This window comes from Pezoporus flaviventris, unplaced genomic scaffold (genome assembly GCF_033815535.1).
Source record: "Pezoporus flaviventris isolate CSIRO_AGI_PZ_B2104156 unplaced genomic scaffold, CSIRO_AGI_Pfla_v1 ptg000047l, whole genome shotgun sequence".
Classification (NCBI taxonomy): domain Eukaryota; kingdom Metazoa; phylum Chordata; class Aves; order Psittaciformes; family Psittacidae; genus Pezoporus; species Pezoporus flaviventris.
In genome coordinates this window covers 17851549-17871692 of record NW_026892595.1, presented here as the reverse complement: position 1 = coordinate 17871692, position 20144 = coordinate 17851549, and the positions used below count along the sequence as shown (strand labels likewise).

General features: G+C 41.2%; 1 protein-coding gene across 14 annotated transcripts in view; it reads right to left on the bottom strand.

The window, feature by feature from the left end:
* Positions 1-20144, bottom strand: part of DYNC1I1 (dynein cytoplasmic 1 intermediate chain 1) — a 194219-nt gene that overhangs the window by 42517 nt on the left and 131558 nt on the right. For all 14 annotated transcript variants that reach the window (XM_061468517.1, XM_061468522.1, XM_061468519.1 and 11 more), the window contains 3 exons: positions 8796-8942; positions 4288-4401; positions 1529-1662 (listed from right to left, as the gene is read on the bottom strand). In XM_061468517.1, the coding sequence (XP_061324501.1) occupies positions 1529-1662; positions 4288-4401; positions 8796-8942 (395 nt within the window). The remainder of the gene's footprint in view (positions 1-1528; positions 1663-4287; positions 4402-8795; positions 8943-20144) is intronic.

The window sequence follows — 20144 nt, the reverse complement described above, 5'->3', positions numbered from 1 at the left end:
GAGAATGTGTGCAGTTTTCTTCTTCCTGGAAGCAAATGACACCAGATCAGTTGTCAGGGCTGTCTCACAGTGTATACAGAAAGGGGAATCATGAAATTACCCTTTTAGTTACATTATATAAAAATTGCCAGTGGAAAAAAAATACATTAAGAATAGCCACAGCCGTGACAAGGCTTCCAGCCCTGTGTCAGTGTGAGTACAGTGTACTCAAAGAGATAGGAGCTGCACTGGAGCAAATTGGTTCCTCATATTGCTAGAGCGGTCCTCTCACCTCTCCTGGTGACCACCATCACAGTGTGGCCTCACTTAGGCTTCCCTCCCAGACCCTGCAGCTTGTGCTGGAGCAGGGACTAAGCTCTGCAGTGCCTCTGCAGTGCTGGGTACAAAGCCCACCTCTTATTTTATCCCCACCTGTCTGTCATATAGTCGGTGGGATAAGGGGAGTTCTGGAGCACTGAGAACACCTTGGGTATCTTCTGTGCTTTGAAACACCTTTTTCCAGAATAACATACAGCTCTCCACTGTGCTGGGCTGAAGGACACAGGAGCCTCTGCAAATAAAGTGGGGATGATAGCAAAAAGCTCTAGGAAAGGCAGGCAGGAGCAGAAAAGGAGTGCATTTTTTGTTGGTCAGCTGAAGGTTTGCTAAAAAGTTGCACTAACAAGAGGATCTGGCACCTTCCTCCTCTTGTGAGGAACAAACCAGGCATGTCTGAAAGATCAGAAGTGAGAAATGCCCTTGGGCATACTTCATTTACCCTAGCAGCCTATGATTAATTCAAACCATCAGTCGCCACAGCCTGTAAGTATGCCTAAATAGACACAATTTTGCAATACTGCCAGTGGTCAGGCTAAAATAAAAATAGTTTAAAATAAAAATTATATGGAGCAAATATTATACAATATTATATGTATATATGGAGCAAAAATTATACAATATTAGGAATGTGTAATAGAAGCCTTACAATCTTAGACCAGTGTATTGATGTCTGTTTGGTCAACAGAAACACAGAGTATGATAAAATATGAATTCAGAGAATACTGCAAACTGTTGGTGGGGGTGAGCTTTAAATCTATCAGTGAAAAAAGTTTCTTTACAAAAGCCTGTCAAGTATCCCAGAGGATGAAACTACCACCAGAAGCCAACAGAGCACTCCAGCATCCTGAAGATTTACAGGGTACAAAATAAGAAACTTGCAGTATTAAACTACAGCCTGGGTTATGTGAGGAAGGGATATGAACTGACATTTCTGAGGTCCCAGTCATCTCTTCTTTGGGCAGATGCCTGAAAAAGGTAAAGGAATGCAAACCTAGGAGTAGTCATCCCCCCCACCAACTGTGCAGGGAGCAGTATAACAGGCAGTAGCACAGATGCTCAAAGTCAGGTGACCCCTGTCCTAACCATGCAAAGTAGAACAGTACAGACACTGTGATAAAAGATTAAAAACATAAAACGCTCTCCACACACGCTTGGCTACCTCATGCCAACACAGCCACACAGTATCAAAGTACAAAATGCTGAACATCACCTTCCATGACGACAGGCTGTGTAGACTGTTCCCTCTTCACTGCCAACAACAAAGTTATTGACATCTCCAGTTGGGAAAGCCATTCCTGTAACCGCCACTGGTTTGGACTTATTGTAAACCAGCTCCATGCTCTCCTACCAAAACAGGTCTTTGTTATTATTCTGCAATTTTGATATTATTCTGCAACCATCCTTTTGATCGGCTGTTTTTTTTCCTGCCATCCCTGCTGCTGTCTGTCACACATCTGAGAGTGGCTGAAAGGCACTGGTCTTTGCTACATCATCTTAGATCAGGCAGAGATGACAGGTGAGAATTTAAAAGCTAATGGGGCAGAAATTAAAGATAATACCTTAATGCTTACACTTGCCAGCCCCAGGCTCTAATAAAACGTACAATACCCTTCTATTTACAAACATTTTTGAAATCTGTTGTCTGTCAAGAAACACATGAAGTATCCTGTGCACCTGAGGCGTTATCAGACTGTGCCACTTGTCCCTTTGCAGAACAAAATTGAAAGTTGAGGTCCTCACTACCACCATTCTAAACATTGATTTTGAGGGATTTTCTGGGGTAACCCAAAACACTGCCCCCGGACTCCACCATCAAGCTATCAACCAGAAGGCTTTTTTTTTTACTCCTTTGGTAGCTACCTTTCAAAGTAAACCAGAATGCCCATTTTTGCCATTGTAAGTCCAACCAGCATGAACAGATTCTGGCCATTGCAAGATGCGGACGCTTTGAGCAGATTTTGCACAACTTTTTGCTTCTTCAGCCTAAATGCTGTAACGCAAGAATCCACAAAGGGGCTGAATGATTTAATAATTTTCATTTTTAGCTATTTAAGTGGGTATGTTTTCTATGTTTAAAATGTCTAAGCTGCTGTTCTTCTAGGGCCAAAACCTGTAGCGTTTTTCTCAGGAGGTCTTTTTGCTGTAGCTAAGGAAAGTGGGCATCCTTGTGAGAGGAGAGGGCTGCAAATCCATAGAGAAATACTTCTGCTTGGTTTATACTTTTCTTTGAAATACATTTGGTTCTACCAAAAAGAAGCAGAACTAGATCTGGTAAATGCATTGGCAGGGCACGTGTGGACCATATATTTCTGGGAAAAACTTCTGGGGTGAGATCATCATTTAGTGTCTCTGTGGAGACGCAGCCAGATACTGTGGTGGACTCCCTCCTCCCAGCGCCTACACCACGGCTGTATGGCTGTACATGAGTGCTCTGAATCAGTGCCTTTGGAAAGTTTCAGACTGACACACATCAGCAACACTCTACTCCTCCCAATTTAAAGCTATGGCTTGACGTCAAATCCTGTGCCTTCATCACCATGATCCACACGCCAAACTTCAGCGTAATGTGGGGTGTGTTCCCATCCCTGTTGAAAGCCAGTTTGGAGCAGGGAAATTCCATCTGAGTGATGAAGTACTGGAACTGAGATGTTCACAAATCTCTGCTTCAGAATTTAGCATTTCAGTAAGTGAATATGTAAAGGTGGGATTTATCTTCTTGATTTTTAACTGAGAAACTGGGGAAGGGATTCAGTTGCCTAAACATAGGTGACTGGGGCTTTTTAGATGCCTTCACTTCTATTCCAGAAGAGCATTGGTTTCCATATTGTTGCCTCAGATGAACACAGTCTAACTGTGAAGTTGGCTGCAATTTGAATAGGAAAAGAGATGGGATGACTTTCAAAAGCCCCTTCCATCCTAAGATTTGACAGTTCTGTACCCTAGGGTGGGTATCTGAAATGGTATTTCACACTGGGCTGGGAGAGTCGTCCTCCATAAGTGCCCAGTCTCTCTAAATTACCTGTAAAGGGAACTAAAATTACTAGCTTAGACTTGACATGGACCTAGCTTCTAGATATCAAAGTTTGGGATAGAGGAGTCCCACCTCTTTTGTAAACACTGAAAAGTAAATAATTCAATAGTAATTGCACATTAATGCATGATTAATGGATGATTAATGGAATCACGAAGAGGAGTTTCTATGCAGCATTTTGAAACAAGATCAAATCCCAGGATGCTTAGTAAAAATGATATGGGTCTTTTTTTCCTAAGAAATTACATATAAAAAATGAGTGATGTGTTGGAATAGAAAATGTACTACTCAAGAAGAAAACACTTAAAAGATGCTTTCAATTGGCCTTTTTCAGCATCAAATTCTTTGTTTAGTTTTCATTATTATAATCACTAGTGGTTTGGACAATTTTCCTGGATTTCCTTTCATTTCTGATACAAAGCGAGGATTGGTGGGGTGTGTGTGGGGGAAGACAATGGCAGCAAACATTCCAGAGGGGGGAAATCAGTTCTAAAAGTTTTGATTTACATTGTTTGTTCCTTTGGCTACTGAAGGCAGGCAGCAAAGTAAGCTTTCTGTGTGCCTTGGAAACCCATAGTGCCTAGGGCGTGTTCAGCAACAGTGCAATCTAGTCCGTATTTGTTAAACAATGCTGTAGAGTAAGTACAATTTATACCACAGGCGACTTCTGTAATTACCATGATTTAAAATGGATTATTTCATTTTCACTTGAAACTGACCTATGTATTAACGTATTACAATAATTACATGATTTGTGGTAAAGGAAATGGGTTTTGGCTCTTAACAGAGACTGCTGGAAGCAAGCTGTACTCTTTCAAGTGCATCCATTGGTTTTAGTTTGTATAGGACGTGAGGTTTTGGCTTTTAGGTTCCATTAAGCAGGTATCCTGCTCTACTGAGGGTGCTTTTTTTCCCTGTATATGTAAAAACAAACCCACCTGTGGAGTTGAGAGCATGTCCAGGCTCCAGGAGCACATTTTGCCATCTGTAGAGACGGTAATGAGATTGTGCGCATTCTGTGTTCCAACTACATTCACACAATACACGGGATGCTGAAAACACATTAACACTGGAAATCAGACAGCCATTCTCACATCGTTACAAACAGATTACTAATGTCATATGTTGTTTTAAAAAATGATTAAGTAGTCACATAATGCCTGGAAAATACAGGAGTCGGCTTTTGCCAGATAGGAATTGGTTTTTATTGTGGTTTTTTTTTTTTTTAGATATAAGTTTAAGGTGGTGGAGGTGGAAATGTTTTCAAAGTTTCATTTTCCTCATAATAAAATGACCCAGCTGAGTAATGCTGTGAAAATACTGAATTATGTGCATGAGATTTCACCCATGGGGACATGTATCAGTCTACTTTTGACACTGAAAATAACTGGCAAAAAGAGGCAAATGGTCCAAATGGAATGAAAATGAAAACTTTATTCAAGAAAACAGCTGCATAAAACTTGAACTTTTCCAGAATTTGGCTTGCATGCTTAACATTTGCAAATGTACTCCACTTGAAAAACATGAACAAGTCCATCAACATTTTCCAGCACTGGCCAATATACCTTTTTAAATCTGTCATCATAAATATGCAGTGACTAAATTTAGGGTGTTACACCTGGTTCACCATAGAATACTCATTCCATGGAGGCTGAATTCCACTTTGAGTGCAATACGAAACTTGGCCTATTCCTTTTCCGAGGAACCTGGTAATATTTGGAGCCTGAAGTGTCATCTGGTATCTGATGGTGACATATGAAGGATGGTTCAAGCTCAGCAATCTCCAGAGTGAAAAGTCAGTCAGACTGAACAATAAGATTTAATTTCTTTCGATCAGTACAAGTGAACCTGCTTAATTAAGGGTAGGGCATATACACAAGTCAAGAAACTAAGTATTGTATTTATCTGCCTCTTTTGCTGATGAATAGGAGACCTGCATCTCCAGGAAGAAAACATACTTTTCACTAATACTTTCAGTATTTAAAGAAAATTAGGACCAACTTAACAAAAGATCCCTATAGAGGTTCTAAGCCAACTCCAAGGAGGGTTAGAAACCTAGCATTTGCTCCTACTGAAAAGAATGGCTGCCCTACCACTTATTGCAGACAACTTTAAGATCCAGTTGCAAGTCACCTACCCAGTCAGTAGGGAAAGGCAGAAATCTTCAGAACACTGGAAATCTCTGAGGTTCGATACCTGAGAAGATCCATTAAATGCCCCCTAAGTGCAAAAAGGGCAGCATCTGAAAGCACAGTGCGTGTGTGTGCACCCACGCCAAAGATGGAATCACCAATTGCTGCTGAAATAGTACCTTGTGCTCAGAGGCTACCTGTACACACCAGCAAGTCACAAGGTCCATTTTGATGCAGACTTTCCTCTTTTTCTGAAGCTTGTCACACACCTCATTTTCCCCGGATCATCAAAAGGATGCCCAATCTGTCCCTCACACTATTACCCTTCTATGATGGACCTTCTTGATGCTTAGTGGTGAGCTAATGAGCCCAGTGCTAAACATGATTAGCACATGCTGATGTGTGAAATAGGCCTATTTTTTCATGGGTGTTTGACCTTCAGAAGTCCACGAAGACAGGGACAGAGTGGTGGGAGGAAGATAAAGCAAGAAGTGGAGTAGCTAGAATATTTAGGCTTGAGAGAGAAAGCAAGTCCTGTCTTTCCAGCAGCACCTCAGTGTGCCATGGCTGGCTTTAATCAGGGCTACCAGCCATCAATTTCATGCATAATAAAAATCACTACATAAATGAATAGACGTAAGGAAAATGGATGAAAAAGACAACCAACTGTACATAGAAGAAAGTCTAAACAGTCTACTTCCTTTCAAAGGGTTGCTGCCAGATTGCTTTTATTTATTTTGGAAATTAAATCATCATGCAAAAGGATTTTGTCTTAATTAAAATTTCCTGTTGTCCCAAGTGCAGATGTGTGGTGGGTGTGAAAGGAAATTAGTGAGTAAGCTGCGGGTAGAATTCTCTTCCCTGGTGAATCCAGGCGGTAATCAGTGACACTAAACTTCAGGAAGGTTTAAGTCAGTGATAACTCTATCTGTTTCAAATAAGCTAAGTGAGAGAAAGAACAGAGAAAAGTCCTTTTTTCACATCTGGTGTAAGTTCAAATTAAAAAATGACTGTTCATTTGACTAAAAAATTACTATTCACGTATGTTGCAGTACATAAAGTAACACTGCTACAGTAGAGTTCTCTTAATTTAATCCCTTTTTCTTTTTTTCTTGGCAGTGAGGATTCAAGCCAGCCTTTTGCAACCAAGACTTCATTTACATTTTATGTGATTCTTATATATGAACATAAAGCACTCTTTTATTGTAAAATCTGATCACTCCTTAAAAACATCATGCTTCCTCATGTTAGACTGTGTAAACACTTATTTATACCAATCCATGACAGCACATAAAGTGCCCATCCACAACTGAAAATCATTTATTGACATTTGTTAAAAGCAAAACATCACATATTGTTCTATTGCAATAACAAAACTAGTTTAATATATAATTCCAGGAGGGACAATTTTGTCTTAAACATTTTGTGATTGTAAACAAATTACTTCCCATTAATCTTTTTTTTTTTTTCCACTAGATTTTGAGTCCCAGTTGTTCAATTTTCAGTGACAGTCAGCTTCTTGCCACCAGTTTTCTGGTCTGCTACATCGCTAAATTGCACTTCCAAGAGAGACTGTTTCTTTTCATGCAGATTGAACAACATTACTGGCGACAAAATGAGCATAAACATTAGGGAAATGAAAAGCAATATTGAAGTTGCAACCCATGGCACAGATCATTAGATTATTACATCAACATTCATGATAGTGGAAATTTAGGGAACAATATTTGTACTGCCTGGCCCGCTAAGCATGTCTGTGCACACCTTTCGTTTTTTAATGTAAGAGACTTGCTATCATAATGCTGGCCCGATGCTGAATCTTTTGCACTAATTCACATGGCATGGCTTCTAGAGCTGTCTTTTAACTTCAAGGATTGTGTTGTCACAGCTAACTAAAAGCTGAACCTTGATCTCCAAATTCCAAAGAGAACAATCATAGAATCATAAAAGCTGGAGGTGCAAAAGACCTATCACTTAATCTGATCCTTCTCTTTGCTATAATAAAATTATTATCTTATCTCTCAGAGTGCTTTGTGAAGTTCAGTTTCTTATGTTTCAGGAAATCTGCATTTTTCTGCATTCTTATATCATACTATTACATTTTTCTCTTCTGTTTAGTTGCCCAGGGAAGTTGTGAATGCTCCATCCCTGGAAGTGTCCAAGGCCAGGTTGGATGAAGCCTTGAGTGGTATGGTTTAGTGTGAGGTGTCCCTGCCCATGGCAGGGGGGTTGGAACTTGATGATCTTAAGGTCCTTTCCAACCCTAACTATTCTATGATTCTATGATTCTATGCATTTTCTTTTCTGCTTCCCACTCAAGAATGGTCCCAAGCCCACTCCCAACCTGGGATGTGTTTATCATCCCATGAGTACACCTTCCAGATCTTCTGAACAGGCTGCCTGAGCCCAAACTCTGGAAGAGGAGAGCTCAAGAATGCATAACATCTTAGTGCAGGATGGTCTGGAAGTCAGTGCCATAGCAGAGTGAGGACACTTCAGCAGGCAATCCAGGCTTTTTCTTCCTCCAGCACAATATGAGTACTTTGCAATGTGAGAGAGTCATCTACCACAGAGATCATCTTTGGGGGATAGAGAAACCCTTTTTTCTTAGTCGTTTTGTGTTGCTGATCTGCCTGTATATCTCCCAGACGTCACCAGAGCCCTGTGCCACCATCACTATGTCTGCAAGTATTAGTGTGTAATAGCAAAATGTTCTTCCACATCATTTAATTGAAATAAGCTCCCCCTCATTGTGCAAGCTCTGCCTTATGGCCCTGTCTGGATTAGGAAACCATGACAGACATGTATGTATTGCTGTACTGTAAAACAGAAGCAAACTGTCCCACTCTTTTCAAGGATACCAGTGTCTATTTACAGGACTCCACTCAGACCACTGTAGGTGCCGAATCTGGTTCAAAAGAGAAACTTGTGTAAAAGACAACAATAAGCGATTCAAATTGCCTTCCATGTTGGACTGACAGACACACAGTCCCTATATCGACCTGACAGGCAATAAAGAGCTAGAGTTGCAGTGCCACTGTGCTGGCACAAAGGTGCCTTACTCAAGTGTTGTAATTGATCCTGCTTTCCTTCTTGGAAAGGAGGATAATCTCCTGACCTGACGTTATGAAGTGTGATGGTTAAGCACTTACAGGAGGTGGTTGTACATCTCTCTTACCTATTTCTTTCCCTTCAATGACAACACTTATATTGCACACACATCTGTGTGGCAACTATTACTGTAGACACACTAGACAGCTTCACTTCCCTGCTGTTTCCTCTAAAAAATACGAAAAGGTGATTTTTATCCTTACCGTGTGAGCAGCAGCAGATAAGGGAGTTCTCTGAACCGGAGTGCGCCTGTGACTGCGATTATCCCACAAGACGATTTGGCCAGAGTATGTTCCACCAACGACCAGGTTTGGGTGAAAGCGGGCAAAACAGACAGACATCACGGAGGACTGGAGTAAAACAGGTAGAGGAGGAGAGAAGGGTTACATGGTCAAACACCTTCAATTCTTTCCTTAAGGAAGCATATTGTAATTATCATTCTGTATTTTAGAAATCACTATATAAGCTCTATTCATATTCCTTGCACACCAGAAATTCTGCTAAAGCCAACGGGACACATGCAAAGAGCTAATTTGGACACTAAAATGTGTAGTTCCATTGGTGTTAGGGAAAATACGCACCACAGGGTGAGTCTTAGTATGATCCTAAAAATCTGAGATAACCTCTCCATGACGGTGATGGGACACTGCTTAATATCATTTCCAAAACTGAGAACTTCAAGTAACCAAATGCCAGCCCACCAGAGTGTGGCATCCTGGCCCATGATTTCCCATCAGGGAGAGCTCTTCCCCTATTGCTCTTGTCTCACAAGCCAGTATGGAGATGGATATCTATTCCAACTACCACCTTCCAGTCTCTTTAACGTAATATATAACATATGAAGTCCTCAAGGGAACAGTCTCTAGAACCTCCATATGCCAACAAGCTACGGCCAAGAGAACAAGCGGTAACTCCTTTGGGTCCTTCATTCCCTTTCTAAGGAATTACTTCCCATATTTATATAATTGGTCCTGGATGTTTTCTCTTTGTTTTATGCACATTGGAAACCAAAAGTTACAGCATTCATATAATTTCCTGAGAATTCACATAGTAATAAAGACTGACTGCAAACAGAAGCAAATGTCATTTTTTCATGGGCAGTTTTAGTGATGCTTACAAGCCACAGAGCAAGACTTAAACTGCTGCAGCAATTACAGTCAGAAAGTTAAATTCAGTTTTAGTGGTTGCATTCTTAAAACTTCATTTTTTGGTTGTTTCAAATGAATTTTTGTAACAAATCTTTGTTACAGTTTAATGACTGGGTACTTTGAAGTTGTGACGTTCCTACGTGTGAATCCATTATACTCGATGACAAAGGGTTAACTAAATTACCATATTTCAGATGCATAAAAAGCATTGCAGACATTTAAGTAAACTTTGTTGAATTGGAAACATTATAGCTGCCAAGCTGAGCTAAACCCAGTGTCTACCTAGCTGACAACCCTGTCTCTGGCAGGAATGGATTGAGTTTTAAAATCCTTGACGTGGGTAGATATGCTAGTTATCTTTCCTTACTGCTCCTGCTCCTCATCCTAATTTCTAGTGGCTAGAGACTGGTTTGAACTTTCACACCAGAGATTTATAAACCCTTTCTGATAGGGCCTGAATTAATTATGCTAACTCTCGATGTCTATAACTAGGTTAATGAGAATAAAGCAAAATGTGAAGTTTAAATAGATTTTACAGAATTCATGTGGCTGCCTGCTATTATTGTTTAAAGCCAGATTCCATGCTAAATTAGCTCAGCAGACATAGCATACAGCAGTACATTCTATACTGGTTTGTTTTACTAAGTAAGATCACCAAGGCAATGAAATAAGCAGCCACTACCTTTTTTTCCCTGTTCTCTCTGGATTTTCATGGCTGTTCACTTGACACCTTTGATCCCTTCCCTTCTTGACTAAAGCTTTTGCTGATGACTAGATGATTACTACACATAATTGCCCATCTTAGTCCATACCTATCTAAGTGCTTGAGCATAATAATTACACTATGGTCAGTCATAGAAACAAAAGGTAGCTTCCAAACACCATTTCCAAAGGACCTATTAGGTTTACAGATAAGAAATCCCACTTTTGAGTAACAGGACTTGGGTACTGCTAAGAGGAGCTTAAAACTCAGCTACAATGCAGCTGCCATTCCGCAGATCCCCCATCCATTATAATTAAAACGATCCTACAGCACATGTTCTATGTTTTATCTCTTTGTTTAATGGCTTCGTGAGTTGTTTTAATCATCCCCTCTCATTCCTTATAACTAAGCTGACAGATATTCTTACATGAAGTGAAATAGAAAGATGATTTTAAAACAGTACAGCTCCATCACTGTGTGCACCCCGTAGCAGCTACAAGGCTCCACATGTATTTTAAGAAACCCCAGTTCAAACAGTCAATCCACAACAAAGCTCTCAGTTTGTCTAAAACAAACTTGAGTGACTCTGAAGCAGGGCAAAGCAGCCCAGTGGACAGTGTATTTTTAAATGTTGTGTTTTCATGGTTAGCATGTTTTTGAACTCAGAATGCCAGAACACAGTTGAATGGTCAGGATATAAACTGCTAAAGTGTGTTTTTCATAAAGTTCAAAAATAACCTACAAACGTGACACGGACTTAAGTCCTCTGCGCTGCTTCTAGTTTTACGTATTGCTCCAAAGCAACTTATGTTCTTCTACTGGTGAAATGTTCACATCCTTTTAATTATGTCAATATTATTTTTCTACTGAGAAAAAACTTCTGTCAAATATTAGATTTTAACAATTTAAGGACTCCACTCCAGAGCACTTAATATAGTGATTATTTTCTTAAAGTTAATGGCAGTACTCAGATGAGTAAGGGCTGTAAGATCCAGCCCATTCATTTAACAACTTTAAAAGCATTCACTTCTTAGCCTTAATAGGAGAGAGCAGCAGACAGGTCTCCAGTCTGTCTGAACAGCTCTCTGCTCAAGGAGAGCAGCAGAAACCATTCCCTGTAAGCCTCTTCTGCCTTCAGGCTGCCTCTTGTTTGCCGATTCAAGCAGTCTTGCTTCTCCAAAACAGAGTTTTGCCACTGACTTCAAAGGGAGAGGAAAGAGCACATGGTCGGGTTTTAAAATAACAGCATATTCCCTCTTTGCACTTCTACCACACCTTTCTAGGGAAATCTCATAGCACTATCCAATAATGATGGCAAAGCTTTCCACTTTTTCAGTTAGGTACATTTTATATGCTGCAGGTGCATAGTTAAGCATCACAGAGAACAGAAGCAGCTAGTTTCACAGTATATGGCAAGAATTCACAGAGATGAGAGGGGAATCATGACAGAAGAGAATTCCACAAGGGGGGTTAGTGTCCATAGCATAAAAGCAGTACTTAGAATAGGAGGTTCCCAGTGTTATCTTTTTATGGGTGCCACAGAGCATCTGTGCCTGCAAGCTGTCAGGACCCACAAGAGACAGGCAAATCCAAGTGTTTGGTCACCTTCATTCCTCTGAATTGTGCTGTGTGGTGAATCATTTCATTATTCACTTTAACTTAATGCTCTGGTGTTTTCTCCCTCTGTGCAAACACAGCCAACTGGATTTAGCTTTCTCTGCCTCTGCCTCTCTTTAGGTTTCTGTACAACCCTACTGAAGTATTTCTGGTACTTCTGGCTTTGTGATCTTCCACCATATTTTCTGCTCCTGGTGGGTACCACCATGCCGGTGCTGCTGCCTCATCCCGTGTGTCTGCAGAGATGAAGAGCTAAGGAGCGAGCCCAAAGCAGCTCCAGGTAGGAACACTGCCCAGGCAAAAGGGAGAGCCAGGCCCAGGCTGGCAGACCTGAGATCTTTTGTGTGGAAAATGGGCAGTCCCTCTCCCTGAATGCTAAAGCTTCTGCTCCCAGCTGTTACAAGAACGGTGATGAAAACATAATGAAGAAACAAAGCATGAAATGTCTGTGCTCTTGTCATGGCCTCAGAAACAGAAGTGCTGCCCAGCCCATGGAGAGGCCTGCAGTTGGACGGATGAATGCAGCACAGACTGACCCCCATTTTGGTCATCTCAGGCCATATGGAGAGATGAGCTGCAGAGGTGGTGAGGTGGTGACTTTGCTCAGCTGCCTCTACCTCCTCCTTCTCCTCCTCCTTCTCCTCCCTCCCTCCCCACTGATGCACTCGATTCAAACAAGCCCTGAGCCCTCTTCAAGTGGCTGGCAGAGCTGTTTTTTATTTTAGAAGCTTAATCCAGGCCAGATTTGGATTAATGATGGCATATCCCTTCAACCACAGATACACATGCTAGGGACAGCCAGTCATTTAGATTCTCCTTACTGAGAAGCCTGACCTCAGTACCCACATCTGATGCATGTAAGGCCCCAGAGACTCAGCTGTCTGTGCTCATGTCCATAGATTTGGATGGCACTCTGCCCAGCCACCAGTCGAACAAGTTCACAAAGACCTGGGTGCTAAACAATAATGACTTTCAACAGGCAACAACTACTGCATTCAGCAAGACCTCTTCTGCAGGAAACCACCTCCATAGGCAGCGCTGCCATACTGGTACCATATGCCTACACTTGACACCAGATGTATCTCAAAACAATACTTTGTCAGTGGGAAGATGGGATCTGAGGAGTTCACAGGCATTTCTGGACTCCAAAATACCAGGTTATATTGCAGCAGGCACTCAGGAAACTCCTGGGTAGCTTTTCTAGCTGAGCAAACATATGCAAAAAAGCACCACAGTCTCTGGCATGCTACTATAGGTCAGTCTAACTGAGACAGCAGTGAGCAATAAAATTAACTGCAGCTGAGATGAAGAGCCAGGTCATTTTCCATGCTTGAGAGAATTGGCTTAGAGGGACTGACAGCAGAGGGAAAAAGCTGCTCTACTGCCACTTAGCTAGAAACATGAAAAGCTGCCAGACTTAGTTCTTTATCCATAGGAACTGAGGAATAGGGACTGGACCCCTGATCAATTATTCCTGCCCTCCTGAGAAAGAAATAAATAAAGACAAAGACCAAAAGTACACATACAGTTTACTTATAACCTTTTGCTCTCAGTCATGCTCATGAAGAACAGCATTTAAAGAGTCTAAGCACTCCTATTCCCTCTGAGAACTGCCCTACCTTCTTCTGGCCAGACAATCAGGAGACCATCTTCTCATGCTTGCATTGCTATACACACTTACATGAGGTCCCAGAACACATATGGATTAAAATCATCATCTAGAAACAAAACAGCAACTGAGTTACTAAATAAAGCCCCTTTTTCCCCTGCCAGGCCAAGGACTAAGAACTGAGAACCAGTATGGAAAGTAATGTATCACATCTGAACACTAGATTGTCTAGTTTAGTGCCCGATTACATCCTTCTTGCACCATAAAAGAAGGTGTGAGATACCTTGAAAGAGGCAATTTTAGGGTGACTTTGCCCTGGCTACTGAAATACCTGAAATAGAGACTATGTTCCTTTCAAGAGTCTTGCTTGCTTTTCTTTCTTTAGTATCAGCTATTATAAATCTGTGTTTCACATAAATGTCTAGGCATAATTAATATTAATAAGCAAGCAGCAGAGAAGACAGTGACAGAATTACAACTGCTTTTCCCAGCTGAATTTGAAAAGGTACCCAATACACAATATATCTGTACAGAAACCTTTACCAAAGAGGTTAGCTCTTAATTCTAAAAGCTTTAAATGCCAAGACTTCTGTATTGCGTCCCCAACTGTCTTCCTATTCAACTATGAAACAACATCTGAAAGATTTTGCACTAGAGATTGTGGTATCATACAAAATTCATCTTCTACTAAAAATAAAAGAAAACCAGTTGACATCCTTCACGTATTTAGAAAAATAAATAAAACCAAGCAAACACTTCTTCAAACCAAATGTCAGAATCATGTTTAATTAAAAAAAGGAAGTTTATACTTGGTTATGGTGTGTGTCGACATCCACCCCTTTGATTTACAAGAGTATGGACTGGAAAGAACAGATTGCTTTATTCAAGAGAAAGAAAGGAGGGAGGGGGGCCCAGTGTGACAGGAAAGAGTGTAGGCTGTATTAACTTCAGTGCTTGTTAAAACATGAAGGATTAATGGTAGAAAGGGAGGGAAGAATTGTGAATGTCTCCAGTTTAGGATCTTCAAAAATGTTTGGGGATTCTAAGAATGTCTCACCCGACCACATGAAAGCTGCACAGAGAGACTCAGCCACACGACTGCTCTAAATCCAAAACTGGTATTGCTCCACTTATACCATCAAACCAATGGAGCTGAAATGTAGCCACAAATTAAATTTATTTTTATTGAAAAAGTACTAGAGTCCTTAAAAAGAAGGAAAAGAGTACGTCAGGAAATGTAGCTCTTTCTTAGCCAAGTTTACAGGGTAGGTAACTGACATCTAACCTCAGTGCTGACATCCGAGCATTGCAGCAGAATCAGAAAGCTCTGCCCAAGTCTGCAGAAAGGCAATATCCAGCGTCATGCCTTCATTTTAATCAGAGCAGAAAGCTGAAGTTTCTACTTTCATCTCTGTAACTGCAGGTTCAGCCCATGTAACTACAAGAATAAAATAATCAAAAGAAAGTCCACAAGCCGCTTTGCCAGAAGGGGATCTGTACTTCAGCCCTTCTGGAAAGTGCATTTGCTAATATTATTCATTCAGTAGTGTTGTGATGACTCAGAAAAGCAGCAAAACTGCCTTGCTCTATGACAAAACCAGATAAACATGATACTTCTCAAATGCGACACAGGGAAATCCTGCCTGCCTTTATCCATGACTGCAACAATCAATCAATTTGGTAGCCCTGAATTACTACAGATACATGCAAGCCTAAGAATATAGTCTTTGCTGAATATAATACTTTCTTTGTTAGACTGATGAGGAGAGGATTGAAGTCTGGAGAAATAAGGAGCAATTTCATAACAGAAACACATCAAAATAAAGTTTTCGTTCCACCCAATTGCTTACATGGTAAATACCCAAATTTGTCTGTTTTCTCTGATTAGGATCTGACTGCTTATTAAATTGTAAGGACAAATCCTTGCACCTGCATGTTGGAGAAGCAAGCACTTTGTTTTGTTTAGATCATGACACTCTAACATGAGCACCCTTAATTGTTTTGATTAAATTATTCACAAGCCTAAAGTGACAGATCTGCACCATTCTTGCAGACCAAGAGCCTTGGGGTGTGTGTCTGTAGGAGGAGTGCAGAGACCTTCTGCCACCCCTGCTCGTACCACAGGCTGGCCAGAACTTGGAGCAGATGGTAGGTGTCAGCCTGAGCCTGGCATTCTGGCACTCTGCTTGCATGCATCAGGGCTCACTAGTTTCAGCACGGTATTAGCCAATGGCTTCTGGACCAGAGCTGCTATACACACAGCCAGTCCAGCACATGGGTGATGGTGTTGCTGCCTGCCACCACAAATAACCATAGCTTCAAGCTCTGTGGGACAAAGACTGCATTGTTATGATGGGTTTGTAACCAATTTCTTTCAAAGGTATCTCAGTCTGATGAAGGCTTCTAGAGTTGAGCAAATAATATTACATGAAAAATTTACTTGGTGGAGTGGTCAGAAATGCCATACGGTAAGAAGCAGTTCTTAAACTGAAGAGTGTTCAGTTGCTTTCTGAAAATACAGGGCTGGTGGCAGGACGTCCCTATCAACTAGGAGAAATCCTTTAGAAATCAGTCATCCCTACATGAGACATGACAAAAAAAGAAGCTGTTTCTACTGACACTTTAGGTTCTGTAAAGTGAAATTAACAGTTGTCATGCAGAGTGAAATTCCAAGGGATTTTAGAAGTTACATTTGGTGAATTGTAGCCTGAATAGTTTTCTAGTGATGAAACCTCCTTAACATTCTGCAGACATTTACCTGCAGTCCCTGTTTTAAGAAGCACACAAAACCAAAAGCTGCCTACGTATGCATAGCTATCTATGCACCAGCGAGTTGGGTAAACAGAGTAGTTAGGTGCTGCAAAGTGCACTGGCAAATCCCATTGCCTGCCTTTCTCTTCATCTTTAGGGACCTAACCACATCTGTAAATCTAGCTCAAAATCATTGGAACATAAATGAATATCTTAACAGTTTTGGTCTGCCAGCAGCCAAAACTCAGATTCAGCGACAATCAATTCCCAACAGAATTTCATTGTTAATTCAGGGCAAGAAGCGAGTCTTCCATTTTCAGCTTGCACACTGTTTGCTGTGGGGAATTTGCACAGTTTTTCTTTCAACACTAAGAAGGATCGGATTGAAATTATCACCCCTCCTCTGTTTTGTTCTTGGTTTTTTGTTTTGTTTTGGTTTTGTTTTTGCTTTTTTTTTTTTTAAATTGAATATAGGATGAGTTTCCAAAAGCCATCTCTGCATAGCCTCAAAGCACTGTTTGTATTCCATGCACTATTATCAATGCATGAGGATAGCAGAATAGACATAACAAGATTATAGAAGCTATAGTAAAAAAAAAAGAGAAAGAGCTCAGTTAAGCCTGTTTTGGTCAGTATATTCATCATTGTATCTCTTTGCATTCCTACAGTTTTGGGTTGGCTTTTTTTTCTTTTTTTTTTTTTTTTGTGGGGGGGGTAATATTTTAAGCACTGCAAAATGAAATACAGCTCTTGAGAAGCACATACTCAAAACATCACACAAACCAAAGCCTTCTCTAAGCGTTGTGTTAGGCAACTGCAGGCAAAAGCATCTATGAAGGTGAAGCCACTCCTATCTAGCAAATGCTTGGGGAACCTGGCTGGGAGGGACAAATCCAGGAGTTCCGGTCACTTTTCCTGAATTACTTCTGCCTATTCTCTGATATTATCTAATATAAACCACAGACCTAGTCTTGGCAGCTCAGCCACATGCTCATAAAGCACCCCAGCCATTGGGCTAAGGACTTAAGCTTCTTGTTGCTGCATATCTCTTCTCCAAGCAGAGTCTGCTTTCTGCTAGAACCATGACCTGGCATCAGCAGCTCAAGAGTCCCTATCCAGGGTGGCTCCCATCTAACACTATGCAAAAGCAGAAGAGATCCCCCAGAGAGGGAGGTATGGGCTAGGCTTGCCTGGCATTTTGGTGCTCTGGTCTCTTCAAAGAGAAAGCACAACTAAGATCACTTAATGGCAAGTTCTGGAAATATCAGTTAGACTTTACAGAGCACACAGAGATAGCAAATTCCAGACCTGGAGAACAGGAATAGAAACACAAGTTTTTCTTGAGCTGCAGTGGTAGCTTGGTGGTTTCTATGGCAGCAGCTCTCCAAACCACGCATTTGATCAATCAAACTATGTGAAGCCACAGACGAATTAGAAGTCAGTACAGATGCTGCAGGAACAATTATTTACAGCTCAGCCTGTGAAATTTGGCATAATAGTCACAGTTGCTTATAAGGGAGTTGCAGATAAATCTCAAGTGCAGTACTCAGTCCAATTCCCCCCCCAGTAAATGCATGGGCCATGAGAACTCAGGCATGGTCATCAGTTTGAACAAATCAGAACAAGAACACTTTAAAGCCCCAGCTGAGGAAAGAACTTATCTATATGCTTAAGTCCATCTTTTCTCAGAAGTTCATTTGCTTAACTGTAGTTAATTCCCATGACTTCAGTGACTCAAAAGCCTGCTCACAGCCAAGCAAATTGGTAAGTACTTTTCCTCATCAGGCAGTTTCTTTATTCAGGACTTCTGAGAGCCAGTGACCTCCTTTCAGGGAGGAGGAAAGAAACCCTGATGTTCAGCTGGTCCTGGGAAGCCTCTGTAGAATTAGACAGTCATGGTTCAGCTGACTTCTGCATAACCTCAGAGACAGGGAAGAGAAAAGGAGTATAATAAAGCGTCAGAGACAGGCTCACTGAACAGCCAAGGTTGGAAGGCACATCTAGTTGTTGTCTAGTCCAACCCCTGGCTCAGAACACGGTGCAGATTGCTGTTGACTATGCGTAGTTTTGGTTTTGAGTATCTCCATGAATGGAGACCCCATGATCTCTCTGGGCAACCTGCGCCAGTAGTCAGTCACCCTCACAGTAAAAGAGTTTTTTTCTTAAGTTTAAATGCAACTCCTGTATTTCAGTTTGTGCCCAGTATCTCTTGTCCTGGCACTGGATGTCACTGAGAAGAGCCTGCCTCCTTCCTCTTTTCTTTCTCATCAGATATTTATATACACTGATAAGACCCCCTTGAGCCTTCTCCAGGCTGAGTACTCCCAGCTCTCTGGTCCCTAAATTAACTTAGATATCCTTTGCTGGACTTGCTCTAGGATGTCCAAGTCTCTCTTTCCCTGGGGAGCTCAGAAATTAAGGAATTTCTACTTACTGGACCGCTCTACTTAACAAAGAGCCTACAAGTCTTTGGCTAAATGGAGTTCTGCCTGATCCTGGAGATAGGTCACTTGGTTCCCCAGATTAAGGCTAGGGAGCAAAGGGATGACAGTATATCTTATTTTACTTGTTTCTAAGCAATTGGCTTTTTGTACTCTGTAGTCTTGTGTCACTTGGGCAAACTTCTACCAGTTCACTGTCATAATAATTACAGTAATCTTTTCTTATCTTTTTGATTTAATTGTAGCTTCTAGTGAAGACTGACAGTCTATTATATTTGCCCAAATCCATCACTTTCACTGATGTATCACTTATAAGTAGTGTCACTATATAATTGGAAATAATTGAAAATTAATTAAACATTGCACATAGATATGAGGATTGAGAGACTGAGAGGCAAAACCAGCTTTCTAGTGTAAATGAAGAATATACCACAGGCAAGCCTGTATTTATGAATGAGGGCGGGAACATGACTTGCCTTTGCACTGCCTATCTCCAATCAAAAATTACTCTACAAATTCTGCTATGAGTAGCCTGGCTCTGCACCCATAGAGCATTAGGGGGCAGCTAAAGTCATGCAGGAATAGATGACTACTTCCCATTATAGACCCAATCTTTTATTCCCCTTTCTCCAAATGAACCTTAATTTCTTGAAATTGCACATCCTGCTTTCCTCAACTGCAAGGTTCTGCTGTTTGGCTTCTGCTATTTTTTTCCATGAGTATTCTGGTAGAGGAGGAAGGAATGAGACAAGTGGTTTTCTAGCCTCAAGGTTAAAGCCTTAGTTAAAATAAATCGGCACAGTTATGCCAGCTTACATTTGCTGACCTCTGGAGTAACATCTTTCTCAAAAAACAGCTTGCCCGGGTCATCCATGGACCTGCTCATGCGAGTCCAGGAGGAGGGCCACGAAGATGATCAGAGGGCTGGAGCACCTCTCCTATGAAGACAAACTGAGAGAATTGAGCGTGTTCAGCCTGGAGAAGAGAAGGCTCCAGGGAGACCTTACTGCAGCCTTCCAATACCTAAAGGGAGCCTACAACAAAGCTGAAGAAGGACTTTTTACAAAGATACGTATTGATGGGACAAGGATTTAAGCTGAAAGAGTTTGATTGGTTTGATTTAGATCAAACATTAGTAAGAAATTTTTATTATGAGGGTGGTGAGGCACTGGCATAGGGTGCTCAGAGAAGCTGTGGGTGCCCCATCCTGAAAGTGTTCAAGGCCAGGTTGGATGGGGCTTTGAGCAACTTGGTCTAGTGGAAGGTGGCAGGGGGGGTGGAAC